Consider the following 16,853-nt stretch of genomic DNA (forward strand, 5'->3'; position numbering starts at 1 on the left):
CATAATGGATAAAGGAAAACAAATCGTAGCTAGTAGTAGTAAATTAGTAGGTAATCCTTTATTAAGAACATTAAGTAGAAAAAAAGAATCCGAAACAATACTAGAATCTTTATTAGATATAGAATAACAAATAAAAATGCGTAGACAGAATAAATTGAAACTAGTAAAAGCTTTAGAAATATATAAAAAGGGAAATTTATTTAGCAAATCTTTAATATATCAGCATTATGGAGAAAGATATGTTTCCTGTACACATAAAGATCAATTTGTATCTTTAAAGTTAATAGAAAAAGAATCTTATAAAGAAATCGTTAATAAAAATTTTCAACAGACTCATTTAGGATTAATAATGATAGGAGTAAAAGGACTTCATATAGAAAATTTAGAAGCTAAAGTATTAGTGTGTTTATATGATAGCAGATTCACTGATATAGAACAAGGATTATTAGAAAGCGTAGAATTAGATATGAATAATAAAGGCGGAATAGTATATTTTACACCAGACTATTTAGTTAGAACAAAGAATTTCTATAAAGATATTACAATAAGAATAAAAAGCAAAAGATATCAAATGAAAAGAGATGATGATAATTTATTAATTTGCACGAGATTCATAAGAAGACTTAGTGAAAATAGTACTACTAATTATAAATTAGAAAATAATCAAATAATTACGCTATTAGGACAAAAAGGTATAGAGACTATCCCAGGAAAGAAATTCTCTTCAAAAATATATACAGGATTAGACTGGAACTTAGGAAATTTTCTACAAAAACCAATATTAGTACCAGAAAATAATATTATGTACAAAAATAATAATGGAACTTTGAGTATTAGATTTGAAAATTATAATTATCAAGTAGAACAGACACATCATAATGAAGAAGAAAATGAATGAGAATGTGGATATTTTGAAATAGAAGACTATGAAAGTGAAGACGAAATTAATGTTTTAGATCAAGAAAGTGAAGAAGATGAAAGTGAGGACAATGAAAAAGAATTTAGATATATAGATATGGAATATTATAGAAATCTTAGAAAAACTAAAGAAATAGAAACTAGAATGTTAACATAAAAAGATCAAATAGATATAGAAACCAAGATGGAAGAAAATAGCAAGAGAGATAAAAGAGAAACGAATCAAGAATTTGGAAAAGGAAAAGAACCCATGAATACATAATACAATATAGGAGGTAAATATCATTTCCCCCCTACAAGAGACTTTGAATGGATTGATAAAACATATAAAAGCTTAGGAAAAAGGAACATGGAAGAAATATGTAGTTTACCGTTAGCAAGCGATAGGGGATTAATCTTAGAGTTAAATAATTGTAAACCACAAGACAGACCTAGTACTATAATCAAATGGGAAAATTCTGTAATTAGAGCATATAAGAGTGTACCTATACAAATGATTGTAGAATAAATGTGGGCTTATTTAGAAATTTATTTCGGAAATACTGCTCTAGATGTATATGTTACAACAAAAAGACTAAATTCAGATGAAATTAAATTAAGAATGGCCGAAGGAGATAATCCTAGAAATTTTACAAGCTTTATCAGAGAATTAATTATAGGATCTGATCCCAGTAGGAATAACTCTTATGAACAAAATAAAGTTTTAGAAGACTTAGAAAAATTAAGTATTAGTAATATGAAATACATACAACTATTTTTGTTAGATTTTGAAAGATTAGCAAGTGCAACAGGATTAGCATTAGATTACCCTATACTTGAAAGATTATATAGAAAGATATCACCATCGTGAAAAGATAAAATTAGAAAAGATGTAGAGTCAAACCCAACAAAGGAAATAACTATAAGTGCCACTATAACCGATAAATTGAAAGAATATTGTGTAGAAGAAGTAGCTAGAAAGCAAATAAAGAAATTAAACTATTCTTTTTGCTCAAATTTATATACACCACGGACGTATGATTATAGAACAAGAAAGAAAAAATTGTATAAAAAAGATAAAAATATAAAAAGCAATATTAAAATAAAAAGAAATATAATATTAGATCAAGTAGGACATACTATAAAAATAAAAGACCCAATTATAATAGATATATTAAAAATCAAAACCTAAAAAAAACTGTAAATATTATATTTGTGAAGACCCTAGACATTTTGCTAACAAATGTCCAAATAAATATAAAAATAAAGAAAATGCAGCTAAATCTATGAAGACTATGATAATTGAAGAAATGCAATGTAACATAACAAAATTATCTGATAATGAATCTTGCAACTCAGAATATAATATTTACACAGATGAAGAGTTAGATAATCTAGAAATAACAAGTAACTCTGAAAACAATTATGATGGTTTAGAAAAACTAGATTTTTCAGTTTTAAACCCCCGTTTGGCCCCCATTTAGTGGATATGAAAATGTGAGGAATAGTATTTTTTTGAAAAATGAGTGGTTGAAAAAGAAGTAAAAAATTTCAATTTATGTGTAATATTATTTTATAAAAAATTGTGTGATTGAAAATAGGAGAGAAAAAAATGAAATGTAATGGAATATAAATTAATGGGGGTCAAACGGGGGCTAATTATAAAGATGATGAATGTAGAACAAGAATATATCCATGAATGGATTAGAGGACAAGGATCAATGATAGATAAATATAAAATATGCAGAATATATCCAGGACATAAAAATAGAAATCAGTGTAAGAATTGTTTAGAAATTCAATGCAATAATTGTTAAGGTATTAAAGAAAAAATAAATAATAATAAAAATAAAAACTATAGTGAAATTACAGAAATAATGGAAAATAAGATAATAGATACAAATAATAGAATAGATAAAATACACGAAACATTAGAAGAAATACAATACAAGATCAGAAATCTAGAAACAAAAGGAAAACGGTCTATAGATAATTACACAGAAAATAATTATTTGAAAACAGAAAATCAAGAAGAAATAATTTGTCAAATATCTAAAGTAAAGACAACAAAAAGTATCAGAATACCTATAGAAGTACAAATAAACAAAATAATAAAATTAAATTTGATAACATTAATAGATACAGGTTGTACGTTTAATATAATTAGAAAAGATTTAGTGCCAAAAAATTGTAGGCAGAAATTAGAATATGAAATAAGAAGAAGTCAAATGGACGGTAGTACAATGGGATTCGAAGATAGACTTTTTAATGATTGTAAGATTAAATTCCAAGAAAGACATATAGTGTAACGACTACATTAGTTAGCGCATTGATAAAAAAGATTAATTTGTTATATGAATAAAATTCTTGCTTAGTAGAAACGGAAGTTTAACAATTACTCCTAATGTTATAATTTTTGGAAAAGACACTTTTATTATTAATACTATAGAATCATCAGAGTTGCGAGCTAAGCATGGTGGACCCTTACAACTAGAATCAGACCCACAAATTGAAGAAAATCTTGAAAACTTAGAATTTTTAGATAATTTATCTTTAGAAACTTTAAAAACAGATTTTATACGAAGAAATAAAGAATTAATAATTTTTAACAAGACATATTCTAAGATAGATAGTATATACAAAATTTTAAAATTAGCCGAAAAGATTCAAATAATAGGAGAAGATCATATAAAACATTGGGATAAAAATAAAATATAAGCTAAATTAGAAATAACAAATGAAAACATAAAAATTAGAACAGCAGAAATAAAGCATACGAATCAAGATATAGAAGATTTTAACATACAGATTAAAGAATTATTAGATTTAAAAGTAATAAGATCATCTAGCAGTTAGCACAGATCAGTAGCCTTTATGATTAGAAATCATAGTGAAATAAAAAAAGGAAAAACAAGAATGGTTATAAACTATAAAATATTAAACTATAATACTGTAGAAAATGGATATAAGATACCAAATAAGGATATGCTAATAAATAAAATACAAAACAGCAAGATATTTTCTAATTTTGAATTTAAATCTGGATTTTGACAAATAAAAATGACAAAAGAATCTATTTCTTGAACAACTTTTACTACTCCATTAGGACACTTTGAATGGTTAGTCATGCCTTTTGGATTAAAAAATGCACATTCTATTTTTCAAAGAAAGATGGATAATATATTTAATTCTCTTCCATTTGTTTGTGTATATATAAATGATATTCTAGTACATAGTAAAAATAATAAAGCACATATGAAACATCTAAAGGTAACCTTGAATAAATTTATAGAAAATAGTTTATTATAAGTAAAAAGAAGATGGAAATAAATAATTGAATTTTTAGGAATATTTTAGGAGAGGGAAAGATTCAGTTCCAACCACATATAGTACAAACGGATTTAGAATTTCCAAAGAAAATTGAAAAAACCAAGAAATTACAAGCCTTTTTAGGAATATTAAATTATGCTAGACATTTTATTAAATATTTACGAAGGAAAGTAGGACCACTGTATAGTAAAATATCTAGTAAAGGACAAAAATATTTTAATCAATCAGATATAGAATTAGTGAAAAAGATAAAAACATAAGTTAAAAATTTACCACCATTAGATAGTGAATACAAAATAATAGAAACATATGGATGTGAATTAGGATGGGAAGGAATTTTACATTCCAAACCAAATAAATACAGTGATAAAAAAGAAGAAAAAATTTGTAGATACGCTAGCGGAAAATACAAGATAAAAGGAAAATATTTAACTAATTTAGATTATGAAATAGTGGCCATCATTCATAGTATATAAAACTTTAAATTATTTTTAAACACTGAATTTACAATTAGGACATATTGTGAAGTTATAGTAAAATTTACTAAAAAGACAAATTTTGGTAAGATAAAACAAAAAAGATGGTTAAAATTATATGAGATATTAAGCAGCTATAAAATTAATATAAAACATATTGACGGAAAAAATAATATTTTAGCAGATAATTTAAGTAGACAAGTTATTAATTTTCTAACTCATTGTCTTTATGGTGCAGATGGATCAAAGGATAATGAATTTTGGGAATGTCACTCTGAGAGTGGCCCCTCGAGGATCTAATCTTCGATTCAAAGGAAATAATTTAGAAAGACTACCAAAAAGGGAGCGTTGTCTACTGGATAATCTCTGGATGGCACGTTGACTCTAAACAAAAATTAGACAGCATTAATGTCCTAACTAACCATTTTAGACAGATTCATAATCAAGTAGAAAGCAAAAATTTTAGTTTCTTTGCATTAATTAAAGGTAGAAAGCCTGAAATATATAATTATTGGCCAGAAATACTACAACAAGTAGAAAGATTTCCCGACCCCCTTTTCAAAGAATTTTATACGCTTGAAGAAACTTTAAATTTTTGTAGAGAAATGATAGGATTTAATTTTCATATCTCCGAAAGAATTAGACAGACCATGCAAACCCTCTCTCAAGCTTTATCATCATCTTCATCAATACAACTTTGTGATAGTTGTGAAACTATGACCAAAGTTGTTGTAAATTTAAATCTTAGAAAGCATTCTTTAGAAGAAAGGCTACAACTCCTCGAAGATCAAATTTCTTCATCCCAACAAACTATTAGTAAATATCTATTAGTAAATATCAAAATGAGATTCTTAAATTGAATAATAATTTAGACAGACTTGGTTCTTCTAAAAATACACTTGAAAACCCCATTTCTAAAGACATCGCCTCTACAAGTAGAAATTATTCTGATAAAATAAAAACTTATTGAACTAACAGATTCTACAGCTGCAGGACAGGAAAATACTTTATACGAATTAGAACAGAAAATTGGCGATTGCACAGTATTGTTCGAAGTTCTATAAAGAATTCCGCTGTGCAGGAAATTATAGATTTTGCTCAAATTTTAGGTTACTATCATAATGAAAATAGATACTTCCTAAGACACGATCCCAAATACGATGTAGCCCAAAATTCAGCCTTCCTTAAACACAATTATCTAGCAATTTCCTTTGATTATACAATCTTTGAAAAAGAAGACCTCTTTTACCCAACTTTATAGTTTGGTATGATAGATACTATATACATATTAATAGATCTTTCTTATTTTTTCCACCAAAATTTAAACAGATCCTTGATCAGTTAAAAGATCATCCCTTAATGGTTCAATTCATTTCCATACCTTCTCGTGTAAAAAATGACATTGTAATTCCAGCTTATTATCGTATTTTAATTTATGAAGGAGCCAAAAAGATTTAGACACTCTTCAAGGATGAATATTAAAGTACAAACTAGACAGATTGATTATGAAAGAAGAATATCAGAAACCACAGCCATGATGAAAGTTCAAAATAATGATTTCAGATTAGCAGCATAATGGAATAACAGAATTATTTTCTACTAAGAGCACCTTGCCATGAGAACTAAAGCAGAAAAAATTCTAGTACCAAATATTGAACAAAAGAATTTATATCTGATGGTATTTCAAGAGACTAATAGAGAATTTACAGAAACTCTATCAGAAACAGAAGAGGAAGCCTATAATATTTGGTGGCAACGATAAATGAGATGGATCCAGAACTAGAAAAAGCCATAGCAGAAATAATGGACAGATAAAGACGAGATAGAAAGATGGAGAAATAATTAGCAAAACAAGGAAGTCAAAAAGAAGAGGCGTAAAGATAAAGTTTTAAACATATTTTAAAGATTCTCTGTAAAATTGATTCTCATATTTCAAGAAAAGTTAGGCATGAAGACAAAAGTTATCAGAAGTATCTTTTCAAATAATTCATTCTTTAATTACTCACATGGAGAATTATACATTATTTTTTTCTTTATTTTTGATTGCACACCTGTAAAATTTGCACATTATTCTTCAATTATTGATAACACACTTACAGTACCAACAGAATAGACGTGATGTACCAGCGTTTATAAATACATACACCTCTTAAGAAAGAAAGCACACTGCAAAAAACATACTATCACACTTGTACTCAAAAATATCTCCACCATCTTTGTAAATTCAAAGACATCCTTATAAATTCAACAACTTCGTAATTAAAGTAAGTTCTTTTCATATCTTCTCTTATTTATAATTCTCGTTTACTTTAGTTAATTTTCGGGTAAGGCCTAAAAGGGGAAACATCAAGTAAGCAATTAATTTATTCACAAATAATATTTTATTTCTGTTTCAAGAATATAATTTTAACACTCTTAGTCTCTTTATTTTGGATTCCATGGTCAAAAGATAAAGTAATCCTCTGAGCTAAGTTGACTAATTTGTGTCTCAATAGTGGGAGTTTGTTTAAGCCTTTTTAAACATGATGAATTTTTTTTTGGTTACAGTCTTAAGCCTTCTTTAGAAGGTCAAGAAAAAAGTTATGACAGAGTTAAAAAAAAAAAGTATGAAGAAATTAATTAGCAGAACGGTAAAGTACTCAAAGACCATTACAAACATATCGTTTTAAAGTTTTAATATTTTATGTCTTTAAACTACACTGCCTTGCTTACTTGTTCATTAGAAAGTTTTAACGAATATATTAATACTTGTTTAGAAAATAGAGAGATAGGAAGATTAGTCGTTATAGGAAGTCATATTTTATCCATTCTAGATAGAAATAGAGGCGACCTCTCTTTACAGGTCAAGAAGCAAATCACTGAACTCTCTATCTCTTAATGTCAAAGTTTCTTGATAGAAGATCCTAAAGATTGAAAAAAAAAAGACAATAACGAGCAAAGATTATAAGAGAAAATAATAAAAGAAATTTCAATAGAACTATTTAGACATTTTTTTTAGCAATAGACGTTTAGTAGAAAAGACAATAGAAATATACTTACATACTCTTGGTCGTAATAATTAAAAGTGCAGATTTTTTAAAACAAATTAATTAAGTGTAGAAAATATTACCAAATTAGTAGACTTTCTCCATGAAATATTTATTGGTAGGAAGAAATTTGTATTTCAAAACGTGTAAAATTTTTTAGAAAAAGATCTTATTAACAAGTCCTCTTCATATTTATTCGAAAGAGAAAATTTTGAAAAACAAGTCATTTTCATATTAATTAAAGAAATTTTTTTCAAATTTTTGGTGGGAAGGTAGGAAGAATTACATAGAATTGGTATCCCAGAAAGAATTGGAATTGGTGTGTGTATGTGTGTGTGTGTATATGTATGTATATTATGTGTCTTGTGTATCAGTAAATATGAATTAATCATATTTAAATAAGCATTCAATATAGGAATATATTAAAAAAAATGTAAGAAAAAAATATATTTTTCATTATATTAATTATATTTTCTTAATCTGTGTAAAAATGAAAGTAAATTTATCTTGTTGAAACGGAGGGAAGTAAAAAAAATTTGTTTACCATAATCAATAACATGTACATTCCTAACGAATCTTTACGCATAACCTCCAACTTTCCACATTAAGAATGTTTGAATGGTGGAATTACCTAATAACCGCAATCTCGTGACAACTTTCACCAAATTCCCATTCGACTAACCAATAAAAAACCTCACAATCATTATTGGGCCTACATTTCTAAAATTTCCAAATAACACAAGAGCACGTGGCCCAATCCAAAACTCCTCCTTCAAATGCAAAGAAACTTGGATAATTTCTTAGATTGTCGGCAATGTTTGCAGTTTGCTTAGCTGTCACAGCAGTTAAAGAGACTCCTGTCTTCTCCCCATTGGTCAAACACCCTTTTCCATTTCACTCATTGCCGTTATATGTTCTAAGCCAACGCCTCTCTCCCTCTCATGAATTTACCTATTATTCCTGGTTTTTTCTTGAAGAAAGAAGAAGAGATGATTAAGAGAAGATTGGATTTCAATGGTGGGAAGTACGAAAATGCGGCGACGACGTCGTCGTGTGGGTCGAAAGAAGAAGAAGTGAAGTGGGAAATGAGGCCCGGTGGCATGTTGGTGCAGCAAAGAAGTGAGAATTTTGGTGCTCCACCTCCAAAATTGCGTATTCGAGTAGCTTATGGTGCCCTTCGCTACGAGATCGCTGCACACTCACTAGCAACATTCGGTAAGACTTTGTACAGTGTGACTCTTTAATTCTCTCGACTTCCAGTCGTATTCGCTATAGCATATTAAGCTAAACGGTGTAATTGAAATTATAGCACGAGTTTAAGTCCCGTTTGGCCTCCATTATTTTTCATTCCATTAAATTTCATTTTTCTCTCTTGTTTTTAAGCCCAGAATTTTACATAAAATAATATTATACGTAAATCGAAAACTTTTTCTTCTTTTTCAACTACTCATTTTTCAAAAAAATAATATTTTATCTTCAAAGAAATGGGGGCCAAACGGGGGCTAATTTTCTATACTTTAATATAATACCATTTATGAAACTTGTGCATGTAAATTTATATATACATTGAGTTATCTGTTCTTGGCATGTAGGGGAATTGAAGAAGCTGCTAACGGCAGAGACCGGGCTACAACCTGGTGAACAGAGGATTATTTTCAGAGGAAAAGAGAGAGAAAATGGAGAGTATTTGGATATTTGTGGAGTCAAAGACCGCTCAAAAGTCATACTAATCGAGGATCCAGAAAGCATCGAGAGAAGATTTATTGAGATGCGTCGGAATGCGAAGATCCAGACCGTTCATCGCTTAATCAATGATGTGAGTGAAGAGGTTGATAAGCTGGCGAAGCAGGTGAGCACTACTCATTAATAATGCTATTAATATTAAAATATATCGTACATTATTATGTTAGAAGGTTTGTGGCTTTGTGCTACTGCTATTTATGCTATGGCTGAGCAAATTTACAATTTGGTCCATTCTATCCTCCATATATATTACACAAAGAAAAAAGAATATGCCAAGTGGCCCGGCGGAGCCAGTCTAGGTCGTATCCGATCCAAGCCCAGCAAGTGGGTGGTCCAATCTGATATTAGAGAGGGGACCAAATGATGAATTTTCATATTCTGGAGGGTAAATTTGTCTAATCACTTAATTTTCCCATGGATAAATTTTAGATCCAAGTTCCTGTGAAGAATTCGTAACATGGCTAACCTAGCGTTCTCTTGCCCGTCTAACCAGATTTTCGGTATATCTTGATAAAAATTCACGAATCATGTGGTGGAAAAGTTGATATAAAATGTGAATCCCACTAAAATGTGATTAAAAATGAATATGAAGAAAAATAAGTTTTAGAAAATAGAGACTGAACGTGGCATAATTTTGTCATTCATGTGTAGTCTTATTATCATTTGATTATAGGTTTCTGCAATAGAGAAGTCAATCGCAATTGGTAATAAAGTAGCAGAATTACAAATCACCACTTTGACTGAGATGTTAATGAGACAAGCTGTGAAGCTAGATAGCATCTCAACAGAAGGAGATGCATGTGCGCTCAAAGATTTCCAGGTATCGTGCCATGATCTTGATTTTTCTTATTTTTTACACTTTATATCAGTAGACAATGTGTATGAAGATTTTTCTAGAAACTCCTGAACGAAATGTAGGGCAAAAACATCTATATATTAGTTTCACGTCTCTTTAAAATTATTGTCTTACTAAGTGGGGAATGTTATGATTCGATAATGTTAGGGTCCCTAGAGTCGGATTCCTCATATAATTTTCCATTTTATTGACTTTGCTCATAGGAACCTTAATCAGTCCACACGTAATATCTATACAAATTTAACGAGTCACATCATATATTCACGTATAAGAACTCCGAAGCACGTTATAGTGGGTTTGGATTGCCCGAATTTATTCTTCTATAAGATTAAAGATTTTATTGATCCATTTATGTCTCTGAGTCACGTGATATAACAAAATTTTTCTCAAAACGACCATGACTCTCTTGAAAATTTTGAACCAATCCGAGCTCCTGATTAACAGTTAGATTGGTGTGTTTTGTTCGCAGGGCAAGAGAGTGCAGAAGTGTGTGGAAACCCTAGATCATGTACTCAAGGTATCAAGTGCAAGGGCAAAACCTGTTATAGTGACAACCAAGTGGGAAACTTTCGATCCACTATGCAACACCACGACGACTAATTGGCAACTTTTCGATTAAATCTCCTTTTTTTTCCTTTTCCAATTTCTCAATGGACTTCCCTCTTTATTTGTCACTTCCAAATGGAATGTATTAAAGAGTAATTCATTTGTTAGGATTATTTTGAGATTCATCGTAACTAATTGATTGTGGCGTACAATGTTATGTTGCCACTCACCTCCTATCTACAAATAGAAATAGAATGATAATGTAATGCTTCGTTGTGTGAAAATAGTGATTATCAACACAACGTGTGCGTGCACCTAAATGTACGTGTAACATATATACACGTGGACGAGAAACTTGTTGGCTCCCACCTCACTTTCAAAATTCAATCGCATTATGGTAACAGAAAAAGATGATAGATATGTTGACTTGTTGACATGGAAAAAGCAAGAATTAAAAGGGGAAAAAAAAAGACGCAATGTCCAAAAACCAAAAAATGGCCTAATGTTTAAACCCGCATAATCCCACAATCATTTGTTTTTCCCCAAATATCTCAAACCCCCCAGCACTGGCAACATTACGTCGCTTCTCTTGCTGCGCCAAAAGAATCAAACCTCAACTTCGTCTGACACGATTATTTTACTGCACCAGAAAATTCGTTGAAGGCGTTCGTGAGCTGTTTGACAACGGGTCACATCTTCTCCGACGGAATTCATAGCAAGCAGAAGAAGTTTGTTATTAGGTTTACATGAGTGTGGATCTGATTGCAAGAAATCAATATTGTTGCATGTAAACAAAATAAATTTGCTTTGGTGGGTTTTATGACCAAATCAAACTCTGTTGGGGTGGCGATGGTGTTGGATTTTATGATGGGGGGAGGTGATGATGATGGTGGTGGTGGTGGGGGTGTTGTGAGACGGATTTATAATTTGCTTATTTGGCATCTTTAATGATTTGAATACTTTGTTTTATCATTTTAATTTCACTAAGGTTGACAGTCAGCTTGTTGGTATCTTGAATGGAATGGTAACTAGAATTACAATAATTGCAGTTTTGTGATCATATTTTGATTAATCTACATGGTTTGAAGTGGCATTTTATTGTGAAATCCAACCCTGTCTTTAAGTTTGACATTCAGTTTTTTGGTAGCTTAAATGGAATGAAAACTGGAATTATAGTAATTATACATATGTGTTCTTATTTTGATTAATGTAGAGTGATGGGTTGAAGTGACAATTTACTATATTTTAAAGGTTGACATTCGATCTATCGTAGTTTATTCTCAACTTACGATGACCGGAAAGGATCATGGAATGTGTCATAGTTGTAGACAAAATGGACATTTGTTTGAGCATTGTCCCAGAGAAATGCCGTTATTCATGGTACAAACATGCATTTTTCAAGTGTTTTGAGGTGGAAAAAGAGAAAAAAACAAAGATAGATTATTCAATACATATAGTGCAAAATGCAAATATAGGGAGTGGATCGGAGATGGTGAAACAAGCGATGAATCGAGTGCAGTTAGCGTTACTTTGAATAATCATGTGACGATCGAGGAAGGAACTAAAGAACTATCTGAAATGTTTGAATCTCGATGTCGATTAATTGATCAATAGGATGTGGAGATTGTGTCAACATGACAATATGATAAGTGTGTTTTTGCACACTTATTTACATCACAAACATGACTTAAATACAAGTAAAATGATTGAATTGTTATTTAACTTTGTCAAATTCATGCAATGTAGGAAATTCTATGGAAATAGTGGAATTCAGGAGAAAAGAGCCGAAAAGGACCAAATTGGAGCAAAATGAAAATTCAGGGACCAAATTGCAATTATCTGAAAGTTGACCCGATGAACACATCAAGCAATTGATCAAGCCAAGCACCAATTGGAAGTTATAAGAGAACATTTGAGCAACTAGGAATAAGAGAGGGGGTCAAGGAGTGAAGGAATGAAACTTGAGGACCAAAATGACTCAAACAAGAAGTTAGCTCTACTATGCGGTCGCATAGTATAAAACCTATGCGGTCGCGAGTGAACCTCCAGGGATTAAAAAAGCCATTTTTCTTATGCCTATGCGGTCGTATAGGTAAAATTTTTCCCCGAATTTTACAGTTTCCTTATATGATTTCAACTCCTTTGGTAACCTAATTTGGACGGGTTTAAATAGCAACAGAACATCCAGAAGCCGCACGAACGACTTGGGAGGCAAAAACATTCATCTTGGAGTGGATTTGAAGGCACGAACAAGAATTGATGCGAGATTTACAAGGTTTCTTCAAGTTTTGATAACCCGGTGATGTATTTTATTCATACTTTGTTAGATTTCGTTATTTTTATCATGATAGGCTAGATTTTTGCAACTAGGTGATCGATGAACCATGTAATTATTATTAAACTTGCTATTTCATGATTTTGAATTATTAGTTCGATGGGATATTTGAATGGATTATATTGGTTTATTTATTTCCACAATTAATGTGCACTTAATTTGTGTGAACTTGGTGGTTTAATTCTGAATTTGAGAAAATTAGATTAAACTCGACATATATAATTCATCATAGGGTTCGATAGGGGATAGAAATATACCCTTATGCCCTATGTAAATCTTTAATTGCTCACAAAAGATTATATGCGTTCTTGTATAATTGCATCCGTCATAGAGATATAGGCTGATGATTTATGAGAATAGGTTCAATATATCTCGAGAGAGAGTATTGAATAGATTTAGGAGCATTGATTTATCAAATTCTTATTGAGTTATCAAAATTGTGAAATTAGGGTTTAATTAGTAATTATTTGGGGATTCGTGATCCTAGTGCATTCGTTTTACATAGATTTTCATAAATTGACAATATATTTCATTTATTTTTTCATAACATTTCGTAATTGAGTCATTCGTTAAGTGAATTTAAGTAATTAGGGTTTGAATTGAAATTAGGGTTTTTCAATTTGGGGATTTCCCCCAATTAGGGTTTGATTTGAAATTAGGGTTTTTCAATTTGGGGATTTTTCCCAAAATTAGGGCTTTTGATTCCAAAATTCATTTTAACTCAATTAGTTTCGATTGAGGCTAGAATAAGTAAAATTGAACTACTCTTTCTTTGTGGGACGATACTCGGACTTCTAAAGTCCATTTTATTACTTGTCACGACCCGTACACTTGCGGTAATTTAAATCGAAAGAAATATTTCAGGAACACAATACACAAAGAAAAAATAAATGCGGATGGGGGTAAGAAAGGAAAGGGACATGAGTGAGTTGTAATAGTTAATTTAATGACGTTAGTTCACTTATGTATTTTATGGATTAATAGTTTGATTTGGGTGTATTGGTTAAGCAATTTGCTTTTGTAACTGTAATCACTGTATGAAAACTCGATTTCCATTTTCTATATGGTGTTGCTATCTATTTTTACGCAATGTGGATAGCTTGGACTTGTTCTAGCATGCATGTATTTTTGATTAAACCATGGGTGATGAAGGTTGTTCCCATTATAATCCAGGCTTAGAATGTGATCGTTTAATTTGAAAAATCATGATGGTCAGAACATTTTTGCCTTGGCATCTTCAAAACTTTATCGATAAGCTAGCTTTTACTTGATGTGAAATAATACTTCTATTGTGTTCAACTGGCAGGTTGGCTTGCCAATCGAGGAGTATATAGGAAATAAGGCTAAATTTAAAACATGCTTGTTGGCTTTGTGTCTTCAATCGTAACTGAATTGTAAAATATCTCATAACAAACATGTAGAACAAATGGTATAAGGTCAAAATTTAATCATTCATAGAGATATCTCATTCCAAACTAACAGGTTAGCGACCATCGACATTTCATAAATTTTTTTCCCAATTTAGAAATCTTTTCAGCACAATGACCATGATAGCATTTATATTACTTTTAGTAGATCCACACAACTAATTAGTTATGCATTAATCAAATTAACATAACAATTCAAGCTTCAAACTCCCCAACTTTCCCATTTCATGTGGCACTGGTTGGATCTTCGTTAACAAATATGAGATTGCAATGAACTTTACCAACGAACTTCTCTTGAACTTCCCAAAACTTCAAAATTGTGTACACTATCTGGAATTACATCTCCCTTTCATAACTTGTTGCACTAGGTATCATTTAAAAAGGACTTAAAATCTGCTTGAAACTCATTCTCAACCTTATTTCTCAATGCTCGCTCATACTATTTAACAAATTGCTTCAACGAGGTCTTCTAATGCAATACCCATCGAAAATGCATTAAGACTTTCGCTTCATTGAGTTGTTGACATCCCTATCGAGAAAGTGGTTCGCAAATAATAAGGAATCCAACGGGATCTATTATCTTAAAGATCTGACAACCATTAATTATCCTGCAAATTTTACGTTTCTCTCATCACTATCTAGCATTCTTCAACAAATTGAGAATCATACACCAATCCATGTATAGTATATAATATCAAAGCTTTATCAAAGTGAAATTCGAACATTTTTGGCAACTTTTTCAATATGTGCCACAAACACCACTTGTGCTTCGTATTGGGGAACATGATCTGAATTGCGTGCTGCGTTATCCTAACTTAATAAGTAATTATTNGCCACAAACACCACTTGTGCTTCGTATTGGGGAACATGATCTGAATTGCGTGCTGCGTTATCCTAACTTAATAAGTAATTATTCCATTGGGAGCTTAGTTGTTCATACACTGCTGCCATGTCCAAACAAGGTACACAAGTGTATCAGTATCCTGATTTGATATAAAACCACATTCAAGAAGTGGTGATTGACTGTGATGATTCACTCCAACAAAGAGACAGATGTCATATCATACTTGTTCGTTAGGTATGTTGTATTGAATGTGACAACATCACCAAACTCCATACATGCTTATTACTCTTATTATCTGCCTAAAATACATTTTTCAGACTCAACTTTTCATCTAAATCTATATTTAAGTAGAACTCGGAGTACCGTGCTTGTATAGTCGAAAATTTTAATTGTATTGCTGCGGCATCACCTTCTCCTAACTCAATCTCCTAAATTGTTCAACATAGTTCTTCTAGTGCAGGCCATATTCTTTTATCTATCTGCTTCAACAATTGCGGAGTTGTAACTTTTGTGCAGCGATATTCCTACAATGTCATTTACTTCAAGTTCATTTCACTTGAGCACTTAATTCAATGTTGCATGATGTAATCTAGAGTTTGAGAGATTTGTTTTATGATTGTGATCGAGGTATACTGTGTTAATTCTTAGCACTTCATGAATATCTAAACATGTAGTCAATCTAATTTTACATCGACTCTACATGGTAGCTCGTGGCTTCAAAGAAATGCTTGTATTATTGATTTTTTCCCTTCACAGCTACGAACAAATGCAACATATTGCAAAACTCCATCATCATCCTTTTTCAAATTTCTTTTTCTCACTAGAAAACCAAAGTCTTGTGCATATCTTTTATATAACTCAAATATTTCATTTTCATCATTAAATTTCCTGTTACGCCCCTATCTGAACCACCTCGAAATGTCCACCACCACATACTTCGATCTGCTAGACACCCACTCGAAGTGGTTCCGAAGTGATCTTCTCAATGTCAACGACCTACTATCACACTGCGAGACATAGGTGATCCTGCTGAACTGACTGAAGCGCTCTCGCCCCTGTGGCTGAGGCGAAGTGCACTTCGGGGACCTTTGTCAGAAGATCCGCCGCCAATTTGCCAAGCTCCTTTCTGCCCCTAAGGTTTAAATTGATTTGACGTCTCCATGAGACCAGTTGATGTGACTTATCAACTTTATGTCAACTCAACTCGGGAGAAGTAATTACCTGCCCACTCTACAGACGCGGCTGATTGCCGCCTATGAACAGACACCTCATACTGTTAGATGTATACACGTGCCCCACATCCAACGGTTCATCCCACCTATAAATACCCAAGGGTTGGCAAGAGGCAAAGATAATGAAACTCTTACTACATA

At 31.2% G+C, this 16,853-nt stretch overlaps 1 protein-coding gene across 1 annotated transcript; it reads left to right on the top strand.

Annotated features, from left to right (window-relative positions):
* Positions 1–8,557: 8,557 nt before the first annotated feature.
* LOC111386947 (BAG family molecular chaperone regulator 2-like) lies at positions 8,558–11,158 on the top strand. The gene is made up of 4 exons (XM_023011448.1): positions 8,558–8,944; positions 9,322–9,578; positions 10,146–10,292; positions 10,798–11,158. The coding sequence occupies exons 1-4, from the start codon at positions 8,671–8,673 to the stop codon at positions 10,945–10,947; spliced, it is 828 nt and encodes a 275-aa protein (XP_022867216.1). The 5' UTR covers positions 8,558–8,670; the 3' UTR covers positions 10,948–11,158.
* The last annotated feature ends 5,695 nt before the right edge of the window (positions 11,159–16,853 follow it).

Source organism: Olea europaea, unplaced genomic scaffold (assembly GCF_002742605.1).
Source record: "Olea europaea var. sylvestris unplaced genomic scaffold, O_europaea_v1 scaffold3806, whole genome shotgun sequence".
NCBI lineage: Eukaryota > Viridiplantae > Streptophyta > Magnoliopsida > Lamiales > Oleaceae > Olea > Olea europaea.

Bases quoted from the DNA above. Each gene is read 5' to 3' on its own strand.
- LOC111386947 (XM_023011448.1), top strand. From the start codon at position 8,671: ATGAATTTACCTATTATTCCTGGTTTTTTCTTGAAGAAAGAAGAAGAG. The intron at 8,945-9,321 runs GTAAGACTTTGT...CTTGGCATGTAG, and splicing joins ACACTCACTAGCAACATTCG to GGGAATTGAAGAAGCTGCTA. The intron at 9,579-10,145 runs GTGAGCACTACT...ATTTGATTATAG, and splicing joins TTGATAAGCTGGCGAAGCAG to GTTTCTGCAATAGAGAAGTC.